The 26,740-nt window shown below is 35.2% G+C and overlaps 1 protein-coding gene across 8 annotated transcripts in view; it reads left to right on the forward strand.

Annotated features, from left to right (window-relative positions):
* LOC143239025 (CDK5 and ABL1 enzyme substrate 2-like) overlaps window positions 1-26,740 on the forward strand; it is a 60,636-nt gene that overhangs the window by 21,964 nt on the left and 11,932 nt on the right. For 4 of the 8 annotated variants that reach the window (XR_013020913.1, XR_013020914.1, XM_076479753.1 and 1 more), the window contains exons 2-7: window positions 12,029-12,162; window positions 12,838-12,952; window positions 13,282-13,368; window positions 15,533-15,665; window positions 22,597-22,786; window positions 24,583-24,713. Coding sequence is in view for 6 of the 8 variants with exons in the window: in XM_076479753.1 (XP_076335868.1) it covers window positions 12,029-12,162; window positions 12,838-12,952; window positions 13,282-13,368; window positions 15,533-15,665; window positions 22,597-22,786; window positions 24,583-24,713 (790 nt within the window). In the remaining 2 variants the exon portion in view is untranslated. The remainder of the gene's footprint in view (window positions 1-12,028; window positions 12,163-12,837; window positions 12,953-13,281; window positions 13,369-15,532; window positions 15,666-22,596; window positions 22,787-24,582; window positions 24,714-26,740) is intronic. The other 4 variants (XM_076479757.1, XM_076479759.1, XM_076479754.1 and 1 more) reach the window with 3 other exon arrangements.

A 26,740-nucleotide genomic window follows, 5' to 3' on the forward strand; every position in this document is an offset into this window, starting at 1 on the left:
CGAAGGATTGATATTAGCCATCCTTACATTTACTTCCTCTTTGAAAAATGTCATCATTAATTGTTTACTTTCTTTTTACTACAGAGTTTCAATAGACATAGGAAGGTTGTATTTATAACTAAGTTCTGAATTCAGTGAAGTTCCAACTGTAATATGCATTATTTATCTATTACAAGCTGGTAATTTTTGTTTCACCCTGGCCTGGCATGGCCAAGCGCGTAAGGCGTGCGACTCGTAATCCGAGGGTCGCGGGTTCGCATCCGCGTCGCGCCAAACATGCTCGCCCTCCCAGCCGTGGGGGCGTTATAATGTGACGGTCAATCCCACTATTCGTTGGTAAAAGAGTAGCCCAAGAATTGGCGGTGGGTGGTGATGACTAGCTGCCTTCCCTCTAGTCTTACACTGTAAAATTAGGGACGGCTAGCACAGATAGCCCTCGAGTAGCTTTGTGCGAAATTCCAAAAACCAAACCAAACCTTGTTTCACCCTGAATTTATGCTTTTTATAGGAACAACAATTTGCTGCAAGAAAGCCGACTTTTTGGGATTATGATAACATTGTTTACATTTTTTATATATATATATAATTACCACTAGTTATTAATAATACTTATAAAAGCGGATACTCTGTTTGAAACTATGTTATCACAGTGAAATTGGTTGACACCATTTGTTTGGTTTTTGAGTTACGATGCAATTAAAAAAAGAACAAGAAATTCAGTTTTTATTGTGATACTTACAGACATTACCAGAATTTGTAACTCAGTTACTACATATATATTGTTATAAAAGGAAACGGTATATAATATTGTGAAGTTCTGATGACCTGTTGAGGAGATATTTAAAATAGATTTTCAATGAACAATCCCAACCATCTTTACATTGGCATTACTGTCGTCTATTGAACATTTTGTAAAGCATGTAACCTAGTTTTCTGTTGTCACGAAAATACTACATAAAATGAAAACACTATTGCAGTTATAAAGTATTGTTAGATTAGAGTTGACTGTGTGTTAGAACGAAGCCACATTGTGCTGTGTCCACCGTGAGGAATCAGTCGCCGGGTTTTAGCATTGTAACCTCGTAAACATAGGTCTGTCTCACTCGCGTACGGTCAGGGATGAAAGTGCGTTAGAAAAACAGCGCGTTAACGAATCCATTTCATTTAATTGTTAATAAGTAACTGTTAATGTTTTTTTTTATTTTATTTATCACCGTCTTTTTATTAGCTCATAATATTACCAAAATTCGTGAGTAGAATATTCTGTCATTTTTTTAAGACGTATGATTTTTGTTTGGAATATTTTCAAGTTACTTTTTCGCTACTGTTATGTCTCCTGACGGCTCAGTGATAGGTTTACGAACTTTGCTAAAATATGCGATTCGATTCCCCGTGGAGGACAGAGTTCGAATATCCCATTGTGTAGCTGTACGCTAAAACAACTGGTACACACAGCGCCCGGCCCAGCTTGGCGGACTTTGGATCCGACATTCCGTGTTTCTCTCCCCATTATTAACAACAAAAAATAATTCTTACCCCACACTCTGGGGCCATGGGTGAATTATAAGGGTGACAGTCAAAATCCGTTATTCGATTAGAATTGATAGTGAGTGATGTTGACAATTTATCTTTTTTGTCGTCTATCAATTCAAGATTTGGAACGGCGAACACAAATAAACCTCGAACTGCTTTGTGTGAAAGTTCACAAACCCAAACATTTACTGTTATAAGTGACCTAGTTCTTGAGGAATATGTTCAGATTAACCTAAAACATATCGCATTTCCAGTGAAAAGTCAAATTTTCGAGATTACAAGTATACCATATTTGTAGTAATTGCTTTAATGATCTAAATTAATTTTAGTTTTTTTCTCGTAGCGATTAAGAAAAAAAGAGAAAGTAAAAAAAATTGGGTTAACTATTTAACCTCGTGATCTGTCTTCTGGACTGGTATTACTTTGTATTTACTAATATTAATGCCCTATAAATTGTTCAGTTACTTACTTTATGCCTTGCCTCATCAAATTTTCAGGGTCAAGAGTCGTGCTACACTTTGTTTATTTTGAATTTCGCGCAAAGCTACGCGAGGGCTATCTACGCAAGCCGTCTCTAATTTAGCAGTATAAGACAAGAGGGAAAGCAGCTAGTCATCACCACCCACTGCCAATTCTTGGGATTGGTTGTATCATTATAACGCCCATACCTGGCCATGCCAGGCTTAATTTTTACTACTATTATCTAGAATATTAGACAGTAAAATTATAATCGGAGAAACAATAATATTCATCAATAACATGTGCATTAGTTGTTAAAATTCATTTAGCGCAAAACTACACAGGGAGCTATCCTATCCAAGCTCTGTCTACCGTGGGGAATCGAACTCCTGGTTTGTCAAAAAAGAAATTCCAGCTTAAATCGGACCATTAGGAACACTGACAACTGAAGCTCTGTTTACACTTTTAGGCTCTTTATGCTGTTTTACCGACGTTTTTTAACGTTATAGTTTATTTTTGGAAAAGGGGCACTGATTTACAAAATGGAGGCAGACAATGTTCTCAATGCCCCCTTCGCTACCTAAAGATATAGTCATGAGTGCGACACAAGACTTTCGACTGTGGATCATGAACGTCATACTGTCGCATCAAAAGCAAAAACTTGGCAATATTTTCTGCTGCCAGTTTCTAAAATGAGAAAGTCGTTTTTGTATTTAGATCCCATATATAACAGTACAGTTACAGTGCATTTATACTCATTCGTTAGGACTCGTAATTTCTGGTTCTTCGTTTTATAGATGTCCGATGTTTACTGTGTATCCCGCCTTTAGGGCTAGTAGATACTGCATGGCTTGGAGTATAAAGTACGAAAACCGAAAAAGCAAAGAACCCCATTAAGTGTTCAGTTTCTTGTTCAACATATAAATAATATTAATAATAATAAATAATATTCCACTTGGACTTTTTGTTCTTCCAAGTCCAGCCTAGACAACTCTGAAATGCTGTTTTAACAACTTTCATTTGAAACCTGTAATGGAGTATTCGGTGGGATTTAGTAAAACTGTAACATTTATTGTCTAGCAGCCTTTGGTCAACCTTGCTTCGGTGACCATACAGGTCATTTTTTGTACTGTGTATCTGATATTATGAAGACCGTACAGTATAAGAATGTGCCAAATGACACACTGTCAGTGTTGTTCGATTATATTGAAATTTTAATTTTTCATTCTCTTATCTCCTATTAGTTAGGGGTTACATCGTACAATAACGAAGCAGAAGAGTTCCAGCACGTGAAATTCACGTATTGAACAATGATATATCATAGATTTGACAACTCAATAAATGACGAGGTATAGGAACGCCAGGGGTGTATGAAGAGGATGTTGTTTCTCATTCAAGAAACAGTTCGGTGTCATTTGAGTATGGTCTGGTATGGCCACGTGGTTAAGGCACTCTACTGGTAATCTGAGGGTGGCGAGTATTAATCCCTGTCACTTTAAACACGCTCGGCCTAATAACCGTGTGGGCGTTATAATGTGGCGGTCAATCCCACTATTCGTTGGTAAAAGATAAGCCCTCGAGTAGCTTTGCACGAAATTCAAACCATTTTAGTATTACTGTTAGTCATCATCAGTTTAATTTGTATTTGTTTTGTTTGTTCTTGGACGTGTCGTCAGGAAGTTAATTGAAATTTTTGGTTTTTGACATTCAGAAGGTAGAAAAAAAGTATTGACTATACAAATGTCAAAAACGTGCAACTGGCTTCTGGACTGTGCAGTAAAATTTGGTTTTATTGCGTGTATTAAATTAATATAGCTTGTTTTTCTACAGTTTGATTAGCAGTGTCGATGTACCAATGTTCAAGGTCGAATTTTAGAGATGTTTGAATTTTGAAAAAGACGTTTTTCTTGCATCCTTTAGTGTGTTTTTATGTGGAGAAACGTTTTTCTTCATATATTAAGATAACCTTTCTCAAATATAATGTATGTGTGTATACATATAATATGAAAGTGATGGAATGTTTACGAGTAGTCTTATGCTCTTACCATATACCTACAATTGTAAAGCTGGCTGTTTATCATTTTGCTACTACTATGGTGAACCATGTATGATAAAGTAGGTTACTTTGGCAGTTGTTATGAAAGTATGTAAATCTATTGTACTCAGTTTTTAATATATGTTTGTTTGTTTGAAGTTAAGAACAAAGGAACACAATGGGATATCTATGCTCTCACTGTTGCAAACGGGCTCTATGTCGAAGACTTTCACATCTCGTGTCAGTCATCGAACATGAGATACGAGGGCTGTTCAAAAAATACGCGGACAGTTTGAATTGCGCGGCTCCAGTTGGTTCCAGGGGAATCCGCTTGGTGTCGCTAGGTTTGCACAGATCAACTGATTACGACGCCATTTCCCGATTGCAGATATCTTCATTTGTGTATTAGCTACGCGGTTTTAAGTGAAGTGCGATTTTTTTTGTTTGGCGGATTTCAGAATGAATGAACTGAAGGAGCAACGACTTGCTGTTAAATTTTGTGTTAAACTTGGAAAATCTGCGACTGAAACTTTTGCTATGCTTAACACGGCTTACAGTGATGTTGCTATGAAGCGTACGGCATGTTTCAAGTGGCATGAACGTTTTAAGGATGGTCGACAGTCCATTGAAGATGATGAGCGTCCTGGACGTCCTTCCACGTCAACTGACGACCCACACGTCGACAAAATCAACACCCTGGTGCGGACAAATCGACGTCTGACTGTCAGGGAGCTTGCTGAAGAGTGTGGGATATCAGTTGGATCTTGTTACGAGATTTTGACCGAAAAATTGAAGATGCACCGCGTTGCTGCGAAATTCAGCCCTCAGAACTCGTGAGTTTTTGGCCAAACACTCGATCACTGTTCTTCCTCACCCCCCTACTCACCTGACCTTGCTCTTTGCGACTTTTCTTGTTCCCCAAACTCAAAAGACCCTTGAAAGGAAGAATATTTGAGACGATTCCCGAGATTAAAACAAATGCGACGAAGGAGCTGGAGGACATTACAAAAGAAGCGTACCAGGACTGTTTCAACAAGTGGAAACACCGTTGGGATAAGTGTGTGCGTTGGGGAGGAGAGTACTTTGAAGAGGTCCCAGACCTGTAACTTCTAAATAAAGTACATTTTGTTTAATGACGTCAGTTCGCGTATTTTTTTAACAGACCTCGTATATTGAGCGGAAACTACAAACTGCCCTCAATAGTGTACTGAAGTGGACTATGGTGAACGGCTTTAATTTATCTCTCTCTAAAACCGTTTGCATGCACTTTTGCTGCCAACGGGGTATTCATCCTGATCCTGAACTCCGTATCGGTGAAGTTTCGCTGCCGGTGATCCCTGAGACCAAGTTCTTGGGGCTTATCTTTGACCGTAAGCTGACCCTTATACCACACTTAAAGCAGCTACTGGTCAAATGCACAAGAGCACTGAACATCCTCCGTGTCCTCTCTACCACCAGTTGGGGAGCAGTTCGATGTTCTCTGTTAGATATATCGTGCTCTTATTTGATCGAAACTCGACTATGGATCAATGGTCTATGGCACTGCCAGATCCTCGGCCTTAAAGATGCTGGACCCCATTCATCATCAAGGACTTTGACTCTGCACTGGGGCTTTCCGCACCTCCCCAGTTCAGAGTTTATACATAGAATCTCGTGAACCTTCTCTGCACCTTGGCCGTTTGCAACTGTCTTTACTATATTCTTCGAAACTTCGTTTTTTACCAAAGCATCCCAGCTGAGGATGTGTCTTCCTTCCTTGGTCGGCCATATTTTTCCAGAACAGACGATTTGCCATTGCTCCTTTTGGCCTTTGCGTCCAGGCCCAATTGGATGAATTGGGTCTGTCCTTGGATAACATTGCAGAATCCACTGGTCAGCCCATCCTACCATGGCTTATTACAGTCCCAAAATGTGACCTTTCTTTAAGTCATCTGAGAAAGGCAGATACTCCCGATTGGAAGTACCGTCTTTTCTTTACTGAACATCTTTCGAACAATCTTTCCATTCCAATTTATACGGATGGCTCCAAATCAGGCAACTCTGTGGGCTCTGCCAAAGTTTGTTGTGGTTCAGTGGTTGCACGCAGAATCCCCTCTACAGCTTCTGTGTTCACTGCTGAACTGTACGCCGTTTCTCTTGCCCTGGATCATATTGAAGCTCAGCAGTACTCAAACTGCACTATTTATACTGACTCGCTTAGTTCTCTACTGGCCCTGAAATCGCTTCACGTTGGCTCACACCCTGTTTTCGCTGATATTCAAAACCGACTGGCCCATTTCTCATTAATATCTACTTCCATCCAGTTTTTCTGGATACCAGGCTACGTTGGTATTCGTGGGAACGAGCTTGCAGACACGGCAGCTAAATCTATCTGCTATGGCACTATCACTACTGTGTCTATTCCATACATGGACTATGGTCCTGTATTCAAGGCTTGGCTCCGTGCCATCTGGCAGTCAACTTGGAGTGAGCAACGCGACAACAAGCTTTTCCAAATAAAACCCTATATTGGACTTTGACCGTCTAGCTTCCATAAGGTTCGGAAGGAGGAACTTGTTCTAACTAGATTATGCATTGGCCACAGTTTTTTTAACTCGGCGTTTTCTTTTATCTGGAACTGATGCACCAGTGTGTAGTTTGTGTAACACTCAAATCACTGTAAGCCACATTTTACTTTCTTGCCATCGTTACGACTCTCAACGACGGCACTATTTTAAACATGTTCTCTCCCAAGGTTTGTCCATAACATTAGACAGTGTTTTTGGTGATGGTGACACTGTCCACCTTGATAAAGTTTTTAGTTTTTTAATGGTCATTAATCTTTTTAATGTCATTTAAGTGTTTGATATTTATTTATTACACCTTTTTAATTGTGGTTCCCTTTTAAAGGTCTCAATCTCTCTAGTTCGATTTGAAATTGGAAAATGGCCATCACATTAAATAACTCGACACCATGACTGGAAAGGCCAACATCAAGTGACTAATGCTGCTGTTTGAACTATCCGTGTGAACTACCCGTTAGTCGTCCTGGCGAGTTATTATTACAATTTTCTCTGCATGTCTTTTAACACTTTTATTACTTTACTTTTTGATACTGGCCATAATGACACATAACCCGGTACTATGACTGGAAAGGCCAACTTCAGGTGACTGACGGTGGTTCTTGTACTTACCTGTTAGTCTTTCTTGCGGGTTATGATCATTACCATTATGCTACAGAAAGTCCTTTACAACTTGTATTACTGTAGTTTCTCTCTTAACATTGTAGACTGGATGTTAACATTGGTTTTATGCCATTTATCTTTTTCTAATTGCTGTTTTGTTTTTACCTTTGTTTCCTTTTATGAATTTTACTACATTTACTTTACTTTTACCTTTTTACCGGACATTTCGCAAATTATTATTACAATTTTGCTACATGTCTTTTCATACTTTTATTACTTTACCTTTTGATAATGGCTCTAATAACACATTCACCCGGAACCAGGACTGGAAAGGCCAACTTCAGGTGACTGACGGTGGTTCTTGCACTTACATGTTAGCCTTCCTGTCGAGTTATGATCATTACTATTATGCTACAGAAAGTTCTTTACAACTTTTCTTACTCTGCTTTCTCTCTTAACATTGTAGACTAGGTGTCAACATTGATTTTATGCATTTTCTGTTTTTCAATGCTTTTTTGTTTTACCTTCATTGCCTTTTATGAATTTTACTACATTTACTTAATTTTTACCTTTTTACCGGATGTTTGGCGCAGATAGCCTGGCTGCTTTGTGCCATAAAACGCCAAATCAACGAACTAACCCTCTTCGATTTTTGTATATACCTCTTTTTTTATATTATTATTGAAAGGATTAAGGGATCTTTATGAGAGGATCCAATGAGCTATTGAAGATACAGTCTTGAGAAGTTTCTAACAAAGTATTAGGAACTTATTCCAGATATAGTATTTTTCCATTTTTGGTGTGAGAGCCATTTTCGACAAACACATTGAGAATTTTTTTCCAAGAATCATGCAGAGGATTCCTTCTAACAGACATATGCAGAGTCAGTAAAGATGTATCTCAGAACGGCTGGTATTAACAGTTTTATTGATATGCAGAGAACAACGTTTCGACTTTTCTAGGTCATCTTCAGGTTGACAAAAAAAAAAGCTGAAGATGACCTAGGAAGGTCGAAACGTTGTTCTCTGCTTAACAATAAAACTATTAATACCATCCGTTCTGAGATACATTTTTATTCCAAGTGGGTTTCTTGTCATCAAGAGTCAATAAAAGGCCCTTTAAGATAGATACGTGGAGTGTCCTGTTTCATGAAACATATAGAGGGTCAGTAAAGAGGCATTTACGACGAACGTGTGGAAGACCTCTTACAACAAAGCTGAGGGGCACTTTACGACAAATAAGTGGAAGGCACTTTTTAGATAAACTCAGAGACCTATTTTCAACATATCTCAAAATTCTTAAAATCCAATTATTTAGAACACTATCTGAAGTCACATTTTACTTTTTCGACTCTGAGTGAGGACCATCTACATTGTGAGATACTCCCAGGTTATCGGATACTAGGGAATGTGATATAGTTTAACAGTATTTCTAAGTACAGTGTACGAAGCTTAACAAATTGACAAAACTTGGTAGTATAATAATATTTTAAATGTATGATGCTTCAAATATTTTTGGTTGTTTGTTGTAAAGCATAAAGTTGTACAATTGTCTATTTGTGCTATATTCGCTGCGAGTATCGAAACCTAATTTTTACGTTATAAACTTTCGGACTTACTGCCGAGCCATCGAAGGGTATGCTTCGAAAAAATAGCGCAGTTTCTCACTTACCAAATAATTTACAAAAAAGTAATATATAAATAATAGTATAGCGATCTATTTATTTATTTCTATATTTAAAAAAACAAACGTGGCCCATCATGGCCAGGTGGTTAGGGCTCTCGACTCGTAACCTGAGGTTCACAGGTTCGAATTCCTGTCACACTAAACGTTGGGGGCGTTATGATGTGGCGGTCATTCCTACCATACGTAAGTAAAAGAGTAGCCCAAGAGTTGGTGGTGGTCATATGTTGCTAAATCGTAGCAAAATTCAAAAAGAAAACAATAAAAAAAACAATATATTCTGTAGTGAGCCAGCGATGCGTTTGTTGACCGAGTAAGTAATAAAATAACAGTGTTGTGTGTAACAGTAAGTGAAAAAACACGGATAGCTGGTTGTGTAGCTTTGAGCTACAAAACAACTACAATACTTGACACACTTTTCATTATTAAATTTGACTTGTTTATTTAATATTAGTTTTTTTACGTGTTTATAAATAAAGTTAATGACGCTGACAACAAGCAAACGTAGATAACCTTGTCTAGTTTTTGTTTCGTGGTTGGACCCAAAATCTTTTAAGAATCAGTTTCCATAATACTTTCAATGAGTTATTTTTAACAGTAATCTCAATTACCTGGAAACTCTTATCATGAAGCTTCTAAGATATCACTGAAGAGCCTAGAAATGTTTATCACGCATTCATATGTTCTATTTGAAATAAAAATAAATTAAGATAACACTGATTACCCCGAATAATTTGCTTTAGTCTAGTTTAAAGTTCACTTTTGGTTTTTACATTTTGTAAGCTGTGCAGTCATTTTTGAATGGTGGCGTCATCTAGTGACCCACTTTAATGTTTAGGAGCAGTATTTAATTTATTCATTCACTTCAGTAATTTATAAAGCATGCACTAGGAATATAAATTGTGAAAATAAATTATAGTGTTTTATTAGACATATTGATTTCTTTTTTGCTGTTGGAGACAGATTTGTTCCATTATTCATCAAATTTCCGTTAGGAGGAGCTGTTATAGTAATAAATTATATAAAGATAATCTCACATACCTGTCCTTTGACCTGATAATCAACTTTAAAAAATGTGGAGGTGGTTGCTATTAAAAATAATGGAAAAATACTAACTTTCACACAATTTGTTTGTAACATGATGTATTAATACACTACTCACTGCTTCCTCACCAAAATTTTTATTTAAGCTCCAAGAACTCACAATGTATATACTTAAAATATAGTATACATTGTGACTGTCAAGAAGACTTTGTATAAACTGGTAGGAGTAATTTTAACACCCACCTTTTAATGTCCTTCCATGCTGTTTCACATGATTGTCTTATGGGATGAAGTTGTAAGGTCACAGGTCAAAGTCGGAAGAGGGCGTAACCAAAGTTACTACTATGTTGTTGTGCTATAGAAGATTTAATGTGTGTGTGTTTTGTCATGGCAAAGCTACACTGAGTTATCTACTCTATCCACTGATGAGAATTGAACCCCTGATTGTAACATTGTAAATCCAAAGACTTGCCACTGTCCCATTTTGGAATGGAAGATAGAATAAAGTTTGTGTGTGTGTGTGTGTGTGTATGGTGCTATGTATAAAAATACAATGAACACTGACATGTCAAAAATAATAAGTGCTCAGTAACAGCAATAATGGGAAGTGAAAGGGTTGTGAACCCCCATTAACATGTTTCTTGTTCCAGACTATCATTCCATAAATTTTGGTTGAGATTGATCCAGCAACTTAGGAGTAGTTAGATAATGGACAAACAGACAGACAAACAGATTTTTTGTGTGCTTTCTATGTACAATCTTCTTATTTCAACTCATTCATTAAAATAACATTTCTAGTATAAATAAAGGATAACATTTATAATAAATGAAATAATCATAAATTTGACTGTTCCATAACTAGTTAAGAATGTATCTTTAGCTATGTATGTTCACATTTTATTTTTAAATGTTTATGCATATATTCTGCATGTAGTTATATTGCTTGTTAACAAAACATCATGACATATACCAGTCCCCTGACTTAGGTGAAGACAGTATGTTCCAATTGCTGGAAACTTGTATCACTTTCACCCTCTATTTGTCCCTTCTCTGGACAAGTTGAGCCCATCTCAGTTACATGGTACAGTTACTTGTACAAATTGGTATGAGTTTGTTTTGTTTTATTTTCTCTTTAACTATTATTTGGAATAGTTGAAGATATATGCTAAGATGGATTTTGATATATTGCATTTTTTGTTTCTTTCTGTCTCTGACTGTCCATGTTAGGAATTATTCTTTGCAGTAAGTTTACAGAATCTGTATTCTTGAAGATACTTTTAAACTTATCTGTTGGATATAAAAAGTTTAAAATATCACTTGTATTAAAGTAATATTTTATATACATGTGTATTGCAATTATTACTTTATTATTTTGTGTTATTTTAACAGTGCATGTTGATACTACTATAATGTGTGCTTTTGTTTTCCTTCTTCATATTCAAGAGGTATTTACTTTCATACCTGTAAGCATAACCACACATTATTGCTATAGGTAACAGTGTTTTACAGTTGATTAATACTTTAGTATATGGGAGTAACATAACATTACATTTCTGGAAAGGAAGTTTGATATCGGAGAATAAAAATTAACATTTTGAAAATTTGTTTACTTTTGAATTGGTATCTTTCAAATCTCTCTAAAACACACACATACACTAATGCATGCACAAGACTTCTTTATCTTTCAGAATTTGTAATTTTGCAATTTTACGTTACAAAAAAACATTCCTTACAATTAAATTTGGAAGTAAATCCACTTCTTTGGTGTAATTGCTCTGGTAATTTGTTTTAATAAAAAAACTGTAAAGATTAAATTTTATTTAGAATGTAAAATCCATAGATGATGTTAGTGTTTCTGATGTCTTCAATTGGAGTATTTTAGTAATAATAATAAATGTTTGTCGAACACTCACACTGACTTTTGTCACACAAACAACTTTTATAATATTTGAAAAAGGGAATGGTTTTCAGTTTTTATGAGAGCTCTGAAAATGTTAATTATTAACAGAAGAAATCATTTTACTTTTTACTGGTAGGTATGTTTGTAGATATTTGCAAACCATTCTGAAACTCAGGTTACACTATTATAACATAAACTCATTTTTATCAGTAGGACAGCTGGTACAATAACTGATATACGAACAAAAATTGCATCGTTTAGTCAACGCAAGAAACAACTCATTCATCAGCTCTCTTCTCAAGAACAGCATAAACTTGTAGCAAGTGAAAGTTTGGAGAGTATAGGTAGGAATGAGGCCAACTACTAAGAGCTATGTGTTTCATTTCATTTTTTTATGAGTGTGTAATTTAGGCTGGCAATTACAAACATGCAGATTAATCCATTGTTTTGTGCATATTTTGGAAGTGTGTACATAATTATAATTATTTGTGGACACTTTAGTTTCTGCAGTTATATGATTTTCATAGATCAAAGTTATGCAACTTTGTTAGATCTGTTCTTTCTGCTTATATTCCACTTTTAGAAGACTGGTTGTTTAAATTAAATTCTAAATTTCTTTAACTGTAAAAAACTTGCTAATGATAAATGTTTAAGCATGTTGAAATTTTGTCTGATTATACCGGTACATTTTAAAGGAGACAATTGCAACTTTCATTATTATATAAGTATGCTGTAGAATAAACACAAAGTTACCTGAGAACTATCAATTTTTTAATTATTACTGCTTGTCAAGTAAAATTTCTATTAGGACATAGATACTGAATAATGGTATATCAAATACTATAATTGTAAAAAACTACAGAATTATATCTGTCAACATCTGGAGAACCTTTAGGTCTTCAAACACTTGTTTCTTTGTTTTTTATCATTATTCAATTTCTAGTATTGTAACTTTAGATGAGAAGTGTTGGGTAATATTATATTTGTTAATTGTTTGAACTGATTTTCTTCTGTTTGAGGTGGAGATATTAACCACAGTAGGAACACTTCTAGTAGTTTGTCAGACTCCTCCGGGTCAGGTTTAGAGATTCGGTACCTGAAGAATTCCAAAGGCCTGCAAAGCAAAGATGAAAGGTATCTAAACAACTCTAGTCAGAATTTATCCTCATCTAAAAAATAAGAAGCCAAGCTTGCAATTGATAATTTATCAATATTTTTTTGATACTCATAAAATAATAACAATATCATTATTTTTTCAGATTTGCTTAGATTCAATACGATTGGGAAGTTGTGGTATAATCCACCTCCCCTCTCAAAAACAGATTATTGTAACTTTGAAATCATGTATAACACTGAAATATTCCTGTTAATCTTTAGAAGAATCTTTCAAAAGTTACTGCTAACAAAATAAGATGTTTTATTCTCTGTTTAATAACCCACATTTCTTTCTCTGATTTTGTTAGAGTTGTTTTGGTTTCTGCACAGAAAGTTCCTATTGTTATTTACTCTTCTCTTACGTTTAATCGAAGAGCTAGTCAGTGGAATACCTGGTAAGTATGGCCCAATCTAATGCATTTATTCATATCCTGTGCTGTTAAACCTCAAACACAGTCATTAAAGAAACATTTTGCACTGCAGACATCTGAAACAGTCTAATACCTACATGTAATTAATCAAAAAATCAAATCTTTTTAAAGAACTTTGAAAACAGAAACTAGAAAAACTACATTTTTCTATATTTAGTACTATTTTTTAACTTGCATAACAGTTTCAAATAACAAACATAAAAGTAGCAATATTACCTTCTAGAAAAATTATTGTAAAATTAATGTTGTAGTAAAACTTTGTAATGTATTGTGTATGTGTGTATCACAGATATTTCATAGTCTCAGAGTTATTTGTTTCCAGAAAAGATGAGGCAAGTAAAAAACCAAGTGCTGGCAAACAGTACATGGCACAATCAATAACAGCTTTGACTTTATTGGCCATCCTAAGGGAAGTATTACCTAACTGAAAAGTTGCAGGTTTATTTCATGCTGTTTTTGTAGTTAATCCATTCTTCTTTCTTATCACAATTAGTTTTTAATTATTTCTCAATAAATGGTGTGGTGGTTTGGGTGATCAACTCTCAATTTGTGAGTGATGGGTTTGAATCCATTCACTGAACATGCTTTTCCTTTCACTCATGAGGATGATGTAAATGATGGTCAATCCCATTATTGATCAAACAGCTGGTGGTGGATGATGCTGACTTGCTTCCATCTCTCTAGTCCATTACTTCTAAATTAGTCTGCTGCTAATACAGGGGTAAGTCTGCAGATTTACAACACTAAAATAAGACATTCAATTCCCCTCAGTGGACTCAGCAGATAGCTTGATGTGGCTTTGCTGTAAGAAAACACACACATACCTCTAAATTAGATATTACTGGCTCAGACAGCCTTTCTTTAGCTTTGTACAACATTTGCTATAATGCTTCTAATAAGCATTATTCTTATAATCCTTGCTCTTGCCCTGGAATATATATGTTAACTCGAAACTCAAAGATGAGCACATCAAAATTAATTTATTTTGTTTCAGCATTTGAATTATTGTTAATTTGAATGAAAAATTAATTCTGAATTTAATTAAATTGAGGTTAAAATGTTTTTAATCTCATATAAACAGTATCATTTTTCCCTAATTAATTTTTTTCTTTGAAATATTAATCACATTTATTTTTAAATCAGTGTTCAGGCAGTGGTGATTAGATGCTGTAGGAAATGGCCACACAATAACTTTGTGGTCATGTAGTTTTTAGGAGAGAGGGTCTTGTCATCTTAACATCTTCATTCCCAACTTCTTATCTGTCTTCATCAGTAACTAACACATGCATGTGATAACTGAAAATTTGAACACTGTATAGCCAAGAATATGTGCTTGTCAGTCACTGAGATGCACATAATAACTGAAACTAGGACACTATGTAACCATTGGAGTGTACTGCCATGAGAAGTTCCCTTTGCTATCTTTATATTTTTGTTTTGTGACCAAACTGAGTTTTTATGCATTTTAAGAAAGATGTGTATCTAATATCTTTTTAGGATAAAGGTGGATCTCAACCAACTTATCAGATTTAAATAATTGTAATGGAACATTCTTAAAATGATCAGTTACATATCCATTCTTTTTTTTTTTTTTTTTTTAAGAAGTCAGCTTGTGTAATTCCTAAGTTTATAAAACATGATCTGAGAAGACCTGTATATAAAAAGATAATTTGGAAAGAGGCCAGGATTCAGGAGAACTATGAAATTAAAACTTATTAATCTTGCAGATTCTTCCATGAACGTATAGTTTTGTAAAATTGTATAATTTGGTTTTGTTCCTTAGCATAAAAATCAAACAACTGCTGTATGTGTTAAAAATGTTCAATAACACTCTCATAAATAAGATAATTTATGCCTGTGTTTTTTAAGTTTATCACACTTGAAATGGGAGTTCTCACTGTTTAAACCAAGAAACAATGCCTTTTATTTTTAATAAGGTTATTATACTTGAAATGGGAGTTCTCACTATTTAAACCAAGAAACATGCCATTCATTTTTAGTAGGGTTATTTATTACACTTGGAATGGGAGTTTTCATTGTTTAAACTAAGAAACAGTGCCCTTCATTTTTAATAAGGTTATTACAAGAATGCCCTTCAGTATTGATTTTTTTTCTTCCAATTTTCAAGTGGAGATTCTAAGCAAGATGGAGGAAGGAGAAGACAAATATCTGGAAATCGTCAGTTGTCAGTTATTAATGACAGCCTTGAAGAACTAGACCTACTTCGTTTGATGGGGTTTGAAAGACCAGAAGATGGACAGGTTTAATTAAACATTATTATATTATTTTTATTGATTAAAGAGCATTTTTATGTATTTTTCAATTGTTAGAAATCAAGGAAAAAGTAATAGCTCATTAAATTCATGTTTATCAAAATGATTGCACATTTAAGAAGTGTAAACAGTTTTTTTCTAATTGGCGTAATTTATTTCAATATTCAGTTTTCAAAAATAACATTTTATTAACATTGCATACATTACATACATAAACGAAAACATATACTTTTACGGGGATATTGTTTCCCACACTATTTGATCGTTAAACAGAATAATGTGTATAGCAATTTATAGCTTTTACAGTAAAAAAGAAAATTTTAAATTCAGGTATGATGTTTTGATCAAAAGTTTTAACAGTAAAAATATTTTAATATTTAACTCAACATTCAACAGTTCTAACAATTTATTTAAATTCTAAAATTAATTGTGGTCACTTATGTAAGTATGGGAATGTCATAGAAAGTATTTTACATAAGATTAGGATGTCTGGGGATATAACGATCAAACAGATATAGATACGTGTCTGGATGCTTTTAACTATGGAATTCCTTGATTTTATTGCTAAGGTTTCTCTGACTCTTTTTCTTCTTTTTTTATGTCAGGTTCATGTTTTAGAACTGTGATATACTGTACTTCATCAATTTGCAGTATACTGTATATACTAAACGTTAGCTAAACATGTATCATAAATTTGGAAAGGACTAGCACATAAATATAACCTTAACGTCATGACAAGATCTATTTTTGCCCCTGAATAAAAATTACACACATATTAAAAAAGTCCTGCGTGATGAGGAGAACTCTCAGGGAAGGTTCTGTTCTTTCAGTTTACCTCCTCTGGGATCTAAACATCCACCCACGTGTTTGCCGTGAGTGGCGACCCGTGAAGGGTAGGAGAGGATACTGGTGGTTGAGGGTTTCAACCCTAACACGCCATTTTGGCCTTGAATTCCTGTAGACAGGCAGCGTTGGAGTAGCCCTTCTTGGGTGAATCAGCTGGTCCACTTGGGCTGGGGTCAACCAAGTACCACTGTTGGATGTTCTCAACAGGTGTTGTATCTGATGCTGGTGTGTGGGTATAGTGCTCATGAAACCCTGGGGTTGCTGCAGTGTCTTTGCTTGACATTGTAGTGCATCCTTTCTTAGGGCCCCATGGTGGGTTTGGTCAGTGAGCACCGAAATTTCCTTTTTTCCTGTGGATTCTCCAAATAAAAATTTAAATAAAATAGTGAAAAAACAGTCAATAGGTGAACGAAGTTTGTGAGCATCAATCTTTAACATTTGTATCACCTGTTGTACCTCATTTTCTTATCCTACATTCTGTTTCAGAGAAACCTTCAGGGCAAATGTCCCCCTTTTTATTCAGAAGGGATTGGAGGGACTTGCTGGCTCTCCAAAGTCAGTAAAGAAGTTTCGATCTGGAGACATACTGGTGGAAACATCCACGTCTCAACACAGTGAACTTCTCTTGCATTCAAAGGCAATTGGGGATATATCTATTGAGGTTACACCTCATGCTACTTTGAATTCATCACAAGAAGTTATTGTTGAGAGGGATTTGAAGAACATCCATGAATCAGGGATTCTTGCTGGTTTCTCAACTCGAGTTTTGGCAGTGAGGCGTGTCTCCGTTGACAAAGATGGAATTACGATGCCGACCAGAATCCTCAATCTAACATTTACGTCACCATGTGCACTTGCCACCATTAAGGCAGGTTATTTTAATTGCAAGATTTGGCCATATATACCAAACCCTCTCTGACGTTTCCAGTGTTAGCGATTCAGTCATTCGAAGACATGTCATGGTTTCTTGACGTGTGCTCATTGTAGTAGCAAGGACCATGATGCCTATGAGTGTGAAACAGACAGTCATTGCATCAATTGCAATGGTTCTCACCCATCCTACTTTCATTCTTGCCCTAAGTGGTTGGAAGAAAAGAGGTGCAATGTTTGAAAACGATTCATAATATTACTTATCCTGAGGCTCAAAATTGCTGCTGCACTTCATTCCTCTACTACAGTGGGAGTGCAGATGGATCTCTCTGTGCCTCCAAAAGAATCGTTCTCAAAACAAATGAAAAGTCTTTTGACCTGCATGGTTAAAAAAGTTGATGAATCAACTTCAACACCCATCTCTGTCCCTTACACACATTCCAATAAATCCCAGGATCCACTTCCTTTGCTTCCTGGTACAGGCTTCTCCTATTCCAAGATGCAAAATGATCATTCGTTCATGTCCTCAATCGCTGGAATCCTCTTCCAACAGCAAATACTTACCCAATTAACCCAGGCAGGATCCATGGATGGTCAACAGACCTCCCTTGAATAAAGACAGTAAAGAAAAAAGATGTGGTCATAAACAGAAGTTCCCCACCCAATTTGTCTACACAAATAAAAATGGCCACCTTGATACAATGGAACTGTCGAGGTTTACGTTCTAATCTGGATGACATCAAAAAACTGCTTCCTTCCATCCTGTATGCCTTTCCTACATGAAACATTTCTCAAACCTGCTATTACAGTCACCTTTTGGCAGTTTTCTTTGTACAGAAATGACAGGCCATGTGATAGAGGGATGGCACTGTTGGTTGATCAGCATGTGCACACCTTGTCTTTGCCACTTGGTACAATTTTGTAGGCAGTAGCCATCTGTGTTTTTTTGGGTCATACCATCACTGTTTGTTCTCTGGAGAGGCATATGATCAGTCAGACCTTGATGCTCTCATTGAACAGTTGCCGTCTCCGGTTTTCATTCTGGGGGACTTTAATGGACATCATCCCTTCTGAGGAAGTGTTGTTACTGATGGGAGGAGTTGCTCTGTAGAGCGTATGCTCTCTGATCACAACCTTTCTCTTTCCAGTATTAGTTCTTCTACTTATTTTCATGCACCTAGTCAGTCCTTTACTGCTATTGATCTCAGTTTGCTCCCCTTCACTATTCTTCCATTTTTCATAGAGGGTTGAAAATAATCCATGAGGCAGTGATCATTTTCCTGTAATTTTGAGAGAGGTTGGCTGTGGTTGATGCCACCTGACCAGCGTGTCCCGGTGGAAGCTGGATCAAGCAAACTGAACCTCTCACTGCTCTCATAGCACTTGATCCTTCCATTGTCTGTAAGCTGCTCAATGTATTCCTAAAACCTGGATACGTTTTCCATGATATCCTCATCCGTGGTGGAATTTTGCCTGCCACATGGAATCTTGGTTTAAGTTCACAACCAGCATATCTTCTACCACCAGTTCCAAAGTCATGTGAGACAAGATTCAAAAGGTCATTGGGCAATATAATTCACTCTTCCTTTCATTCTTGCTCTCTGATGGCCAGGAAGTAACTGATACCTAGAGCATTGCCAATTCTCTAGGTGAAAGCCTTTGCTGGGTATGTAGCACTTCTGCTTCTTCCTCCACCTTCTCAGTCATCAAGACTCAGGCAGAGAGATCACCTCCTTTCCTTTCGAGCTGATTGTCTCTGTGACTATAATCTTCCCTTTAAACTTGTGGAACTCAAACTAGCCCTTCATCGGTCTGGCAGTTGGGCTTGATGATGTACACTATGAAATGCTGTGCCATCTATCTCCTGCTTCTGTTGGTATTCTTCTGAGTGTTTTTAACCAGATCTGGCAGGAGTATATTTTTCCTGATGCCAGGCTATTGTCCTACCTTTCTCTAAGCCTGGGAAGGATCCCAAGATTCCTACAAACTACTGTCCAATTGCTTTAATGAGCTGTCTCTGTAAGACCAGAGATAGGATGGTTAATGTTCATCTTGCTTGGTTCCTTGTATAAAAACAACCTTTCCCTCACCCAGTGTGGGTTCCAAAGACATCACTCCACCATGGACAATCTGATTCGACTTCAAACGTCAATCAGAGTAGCCTTTCTCAAACGACATCTTGTATCAATGTTCTTTGACATTGAGAAGGCTTATGAGACAACATGGAGGTATGGCATTTTGCGAGACCTCCATATATATGGGTTACATGACCATTTGCCCCTTTTTATTGAAAATGTTTTAATGGACAGGAGATTCCAAGTTCATGTGGGTTCAACAATTTCCTGTTCTTTTCTACAGGAATTTGGAGTCTCTCAGGGCTGTGTTTTGAGTGTCACACTTTTCAGTGTAAAGATTAACACCATCACTGAACAACTTTCTCTCACTGTTGCAAATCGATTCTATATTGATGACTTTCACACCTCATGTCAGTCGTCCAACATGAGGTATATTGAGCAGTAGCTACAAACTGCATTCAATCATTTACTGAAGTGGACCACAGCAAACAGCTTTACCTTCTCTCTCTTAAATTTCTTTCCTTCTAAAATCGTTTGCATGCACTTTTGCCACCAACAGGGTATTCACCCTGATCCTGAACACTGTATCAGTGAAGATGTGCTGCCTGTGGTCCCTGAGACAAGTTCTTGGGGCTTATCTTTGACCATAAGCTGACCTTTGTACCACACATCAAACAGCTATGTGTCAAATGTACAAGAGCACTGATCATCCTTCGTGTCCTCTCTTCCATCACTACGGGAGCGTATCCATGTTCTATGCTAAAGATATATCCTGCTCTTATTTGATCAAAACTCGACTATTGATCACTGGTCTACGGCTATGCCAGAACCTTGGCCTTAAAGATGCTGGACTCCATTCATCATCATGGACTTTGGCTCTGCACTGGGGCTTTCCGCACTTCCTCAGTTCAGAGCTCATACATAGAGGTTGATGAACCTTCTTTGCACCTCTGCTGTTTGCAGTTATCTTTACTATATGCTTCCAAACTTTGTTCCTTTCCAAAGCATCCCATCTGCAGTTGTGTTTTCCTTCCTCGGTAGGCCATACTTTTTTTTATAACAGATGATCTGCTATTGCTCCTTTTGGTCTTCATATCCAGGTGCAATTGGATAATTTGCATTTGTCTTTGGATAACATTGCTGTATCCACTGGTCAGCCCATCCCACCATGGCTTCTTACAGTCCCCAAATGTGGCCTGTCATCTGAGAAAAGTAGACACTCCTGATTGGAAATACTGTCTGCTATTTGATGAATATCTTTCAAACCATCTTTCAATTCCTATTTATACAGATGGTTCAAAATCAGGTAACTGTGTAGGCTCTGCCATGGTTTGTTGTGGTTAGGTGGTTGTGCAAAGAATCTCCTCTAAAGCTTCTGTGTTCACTGCTGAACTGTATGCCATTTCTCTTGCCCTGAATCATATTGAAGCTAAGCAGTACTCAAACTGCACTATTTATACTGACTCGCTTAGTTCTCTACTGGCCCTGGAATCACTTCATGTTTGTTCACACCCTGTTTTTCCTAATATTCAAAACCAACTGGCCCATTTCTCTTTAATATCTACTTCTATCCAGTTATTCTGGATCCCAGGCCACATTGGTATTTGCAGGAATGAGCTCGCCGACACTGCAGCTAAGTCTATCTGCTCTGGCACTATCACCACTGTGCCTGTCCCATACATGGACTATGGTCCTGTATTCAAGGCTCTGCTCCCTGCCAGCTGTTAGTCGACTTGAAGTGAGCAACACAAAAACAAGCTTTTTCAAATAAAACCTTGTATTGTATTTCCATAAGTATCTGAAAGAGGAAGTTGTTCTAACTAGATTACACATTGGTCACAGTTTTTTAACTCATTGTTTTCTTTTATCTGGAACTGATGCACCAATGTGTAGTTTGTGTAACACTCAAATCACAATAAGCCACATTTTACTTTCTTGCCATTGTTACAATTCTTAATGACAGCACCATTTTAAATGTGTTCTGTCCCAAGGTTTGTCCATAATGTTAGACAGTATTATTGGTGATGGTGATGCTGTCCATCTTGGAAATGTTTTTAGTTTTTGAAGGCCATTAATCTTTTTAATGCCATTTGAGTTTTTAATTTATAAATTAGACCTTTTTTAATGTGATTCCCTTTGAAGAATCAGTGCATCTAGTACGATTTGAAGTTATAAAATGGCTGTAACATCAAATAACTTGAAACCAGGACTGGAAAGGCCAACTTTAGGTGACTAACACTGCTGTTTGAACTACCCATTAGTCATCCTGGTGATTTATTAAAATTTTTCTACAAGTCGTTTAATACTTATTACTTTGTGAAAATGGCCATAACATCAAATAACTCGGAACTAGGAATGGAAAGGCCAACTTTAGGTGACTGATGATAGTTTTTGTACTCACCTGTTAGTCTTCCTGGCAATTTATTATAACTACAATTATGCTACAGAGAGTTATTTACAACTTGTATTACTGTAGTTTTTCTCTCAACATTGTAGACTAGATGTGTAAACATTGGTTTTATGCTATATATGTTTTTTAAACTTTGTTTTGTTTTACCTTAATTTCTTTTTATGAATTTTACTAAATTTACTTTTAATTTTAACTTTTTATCAGATGTTTGGTGCAGATAGCCTTGCTACGTTTTGCTAATAAGATACCAAATTAGCCAACCAACTTGAACTTGAGAATGATGATAGCGCCAATCAAAATGTCTACTTCTTTTAAAAGTATTCTTGTTTCTGTAAAAGCTGTAACTTATAATAAAATAAATATGTAATCAGTAAGTAAATTCTGAATGAAAATGTTAGTTTTACAGTTATTGTTTTTAAATGAGTATATCAAATAACATATCTACATTCACAAGCTACAGTATGAAATAATCTGGTGTAATGAGATGTATTAGCAATAATAAAACTTTTGGTTTTCAATGATCAAATAAAATATAGAAAAATTGATTTTTAAAAAAATTTTTGACATTAGACTGTTGTATTGTAGTTTATTTTGCACAGTTATTTGTTCTGTACTTTTATGTTAAGTGCAACCTATACATATTCATTTATAATACAAACTTAAATTAATATTTTTGCACCTTTAAAGCTGAGTGACTCGTAACCCTGTAATTTTCTAGGATATCTCATTTAGCCACCTATTGACACCTTCCCACTGCTACTTACAACAACGATCTAAGTCACAAGATACAGAGCAAAGTGGACATTCAAATTTTCAGTTTCATTTTAATCGGTGTTACTCTTTTGACCCCTCCTTGTCTACAAGAGCTTGTCCACAACCATCATCCCCAGGAGTCACATCAGATAGAAGTATGTTAAGTTATGTTTTGGCTTTTAAATTGAAAGTGAATTACTTTAACATAATGTTTGGATCAGAATCACATTTCATAATAATAAAGCAGTTTATTAGTACTTTCTCTCGTTTGTCAAAATATTTTTTCTTTGCTAAAGCTGGTTAGTACATTTAAAAATCTGATTTTAACATTCAGAAAAAGGTGTTCTTCATGTCTAAATAACTGCAGATAATATTTAATGAAAATTTGCAATTCTAACCTGCAGATTCCAGATCAGTTTCTGATTCATAATTTCACTCTAACCCAACCCAGTGTATTGCACACTAAATTAATTAATTACTGCTCCTTATACTGGACTCATATTAAACATTCCAACTCAACTTGTGGTGTTACACACTAAATGATTTAAGCACCATGTCTGGTAGTTGACTCACATAACCTTTAAAATTCCAGGGCGATGCCTAATGGTTAATATGTTGGGTTGTCGGTCAAGGGATTCAAGGATGAGAAGCTGAATTTCACAATGTTTAACACCTTTTCTGATGTGTATACCTTAAAGAAACTGACATTCAATCCTGTTACTCATTTCAAAGTGCTAAACAAAACCCTTATAATGTTAGTTGTTCTCTTTCCCTCTGATCATTAGTTCAAATTTAGGATTCATTATAGTTGAACCCTAGGCATTTTGACCTCATGATTTAGCCACACATAACATTCAAAGTTTATATCTCCAGTCTGTAATTCCTAACCCTCATGGTAATTAAAAAAACATTCAATATTTCAAACATACTCTTAAATGTATTACCAAGTTAAATCTCTGGAACTGGTTACATTTAAAAAAATTTGCACATATTGTACAGTTTTATCCATCTTTTTATTAATCACACTTGTTACTTGTAAGAGTGTAGAAAAAAATACTTTTAAACTGAGTGTCAAGAATGAACTACTTTAATATTTTGATGCACATAGAAATGAAAGTAAATGTGAGATGGTTGTCTTTCAGTTTTTAATGTTTATATTCATTTGTAAATTGTAATAGTCTGAAGCAAATAGAAGATGGTTGTCTTTGTGTTCACCATTTTAAAGTTATCTTGGAAATGTAGAGAATTACCTTGAAAAACACTAACATTCTCTCTTTTATCTGATTTCAAGTACTTCTGCCTTTAAAGACAAATAAAATAGCTTGAAAAGATTTATCACTTTCTCTGTAAGGATTTTTTGCTCTACTGTAATTTATAAAAAGTGTTGTTGTTTTTTGTTTTTTTGGTGAATAATGCTCACATTCTTAGGTCATTCAAAGAAACTATATTTTTTCATATGAAAATATTTACTGTGAAACCCGTGTTCTTAAGTATTCTTAATTGGAATCTATCAATCTCAGTTATTAAAATGCAAAACCATACATCTATTGCTTTAACATTTTTCAGCTGGAAATATTCACTAACAGTGCTGATAAATAAATTAACTCATCTAATCTGAACTGATAAAGATCTTAATCCTAGTTTTCTACATCTTTTGTTCAATGCCTTTTTGTTCATCAACAAATTCTGCATCAGTTTTGAAAAGAACTATATTTCTAGTGTTTCTTTAATATTTTACCTACTGTGGTACTGTGTGAAGATGATGTTTAAAGCTACTAACACAGATTAAAACATAACTATCTAGACAGTGCAAGGGAACAAAGATTTTTTCTACCTTGCACAAAATTAATTTTCACTCTCCACTTAAAGACAGTTTAGCAATAGGTATTTGTTTAAATGCATATTTTGATGATATACTGATGTTGTTGTTTTTTTAACTCATGTATAATAGAGATGGAATATATTTATGGCCTCAGCTCTTACTCTGACTTTACAAAAATCCCTTATCATCCTCATCTTCTGGATGATCCTGAACTTGTGACTGGGAAACACAGCACTGTGTTGACATTTCCTTCATACATTGTAAGTTGTGTATGTTTTAAGTGTCCTAGTCTACTGAGAATGTATACAGTATCCATAATAGAGAAAGTTCAGACACTGTGAATAAAATAAGAAATCTGGAGAATGATAAACAAAATTAAATATCTTTAAACTTTAAGGAAGCATTAGACAAATATAAAACGACAACCAGAATTCCACCATTGGAAGTTCATCAGGCTCAGCACTAAGAGTGGATTAACCATGCCAGGTATTTAGATAAATAACTTCATGACCAGACAAAAAAATGACAATACCATTTTAATGAGTTACTCTTTACTAATTGTGCCATTGTATAATGTACTCATTGCATTAAAAAGTTTTATTAAGTAAAAAATAGGTGAGGTGATTCTGAATTGGAAAACCAACATACTGTGTAGACTTCTCAGACCAAGACCTTTCTAAAAATGAGATTAGAAATGTTTGTTCAAGAAATTTGTGAGAAAAATTCTGGACAGACAAATGCAAGCTTATTATTTGTATAGAATAAAAATGTTTGTGATATATTTTGATATGAATTTGGTTTCACTGCTGCTTGTGCTCTGAAAAATGTTAAAGAAAACAATGTTGACAGACATCATTTTCTGTTTTGTTATAAATGATTTTAGCTTTCCTTCCAATTAACCTGAGTGAAACAGTTAATTTGTGACAGCCAGTATTCTGCAACAACAATTAGGGTACTGTTAAGTGTTGATTTAAAACATACCTGACAACATTACAGTTAGTATGTGTGTTGTATAGCAAAGGCTTATTGGACTATCTGCTGTGTCCACTGAGAAGAATCAAACCCATGATTTTAGTATTGTAAATCTATAGACTGTCCCATATTACAATTAGAACAAAACAGTTAATTTATAACTAACCTAACATCCACTAAGGTGTTCCAGATTATTGGTGTAAAATATGTCTGTCAACAGCACAGTCAGAATGAAGCAATTAATTTAAAACACCCAGTTGGTAACTAAATTATTAATTTAAAACACACCTGGCAATATTCCAATTAGTGAATTAGTAACATTCATTTAGTACTGTAAGTTGTTGGTTTAAAATGTCTTGCAACATTAAATATGATACCTGTCTTGTGGAGTATATTTGTGACCATAGATGTATAATATTTTAAAGTAACATGGAATCATTTATTTTGAATGTCTATCAACTCCTTAAATCTGAGCAGATGCCATCAGAATCTGGCCAAAAATCCTAATTTATCCATCTGATGATGATAGTATCTGATAATATTTATCTCTTTGGCTGAAAACAAATACAAACAATATTATTATCCACAAAATAAAGAAAGGTGAAATTTTTATAAGGTATAGTGATAATTATCAGGAAATCGTGAGAATAATCGTAGCAGAATGAGCAAAAAGTATGAGTTTAAAGAGTTTATTACAGTAAATCTACACAAAGTGTATATGATATGATGAAGAAAAGAAAGGACATTTGTTCAAATTCTTCTGCAATGATTAATCAGTTCTACAGGCTACTAATACTATGTTACTTCTCTATTCTTTTGTAGAATATTAGATTGTCAGCAAAAATGTGATTCTAGTACTTTACATTCCAGTTTTGTAATAATTCTAATTGTGCTGTCAGAGTCCAGTGTGAGTTCATATTTTGATTTCATATCACAGAAACAGATTTAAAAAAAAAGATCAACCACATTTCATTACATTAATATTTTTTTTGGTTTTATAAATTATTAATTAAACCAGTATTAGGTTTATTTTTTACTTACTGCTGAGCACAAAAGAATAAAGCTTCTATGAAGGATTTGCTATTTATTCAGGTTCCAGGATGTAGAAATGGACCTTACCTCTTATTTTTAAAACGTGATAACATGAAATGTGTTTAGAATACTTTTTTCAAATTGCTTTCTGTGCTTTAAATTTACTTAATACTTGCAAAAAGATTGACATTTGGAGGCATGCTTGGATGCATTATGATCAAACCCAGTCTTAAAGTGCCTCATACATTAACTTGCATTAACTGTATGCTATGGAGAGAATCTC

Source organism: Tachypleus tridentatus, chromosome 13, assembly GCF_004210375.1.
Source record: "Tachypleus tridentatus isolate NWPU-2018 chromosome 13, ASM421037v1, whole genome shotgun sequence".
Classification (NCBI taxonomy): Eukaryota; Metazoa; Arthropoda; class Merostomata; order Xiphosura; family Limulidae; genus Tachypleus; species Tachypleus tridentatus.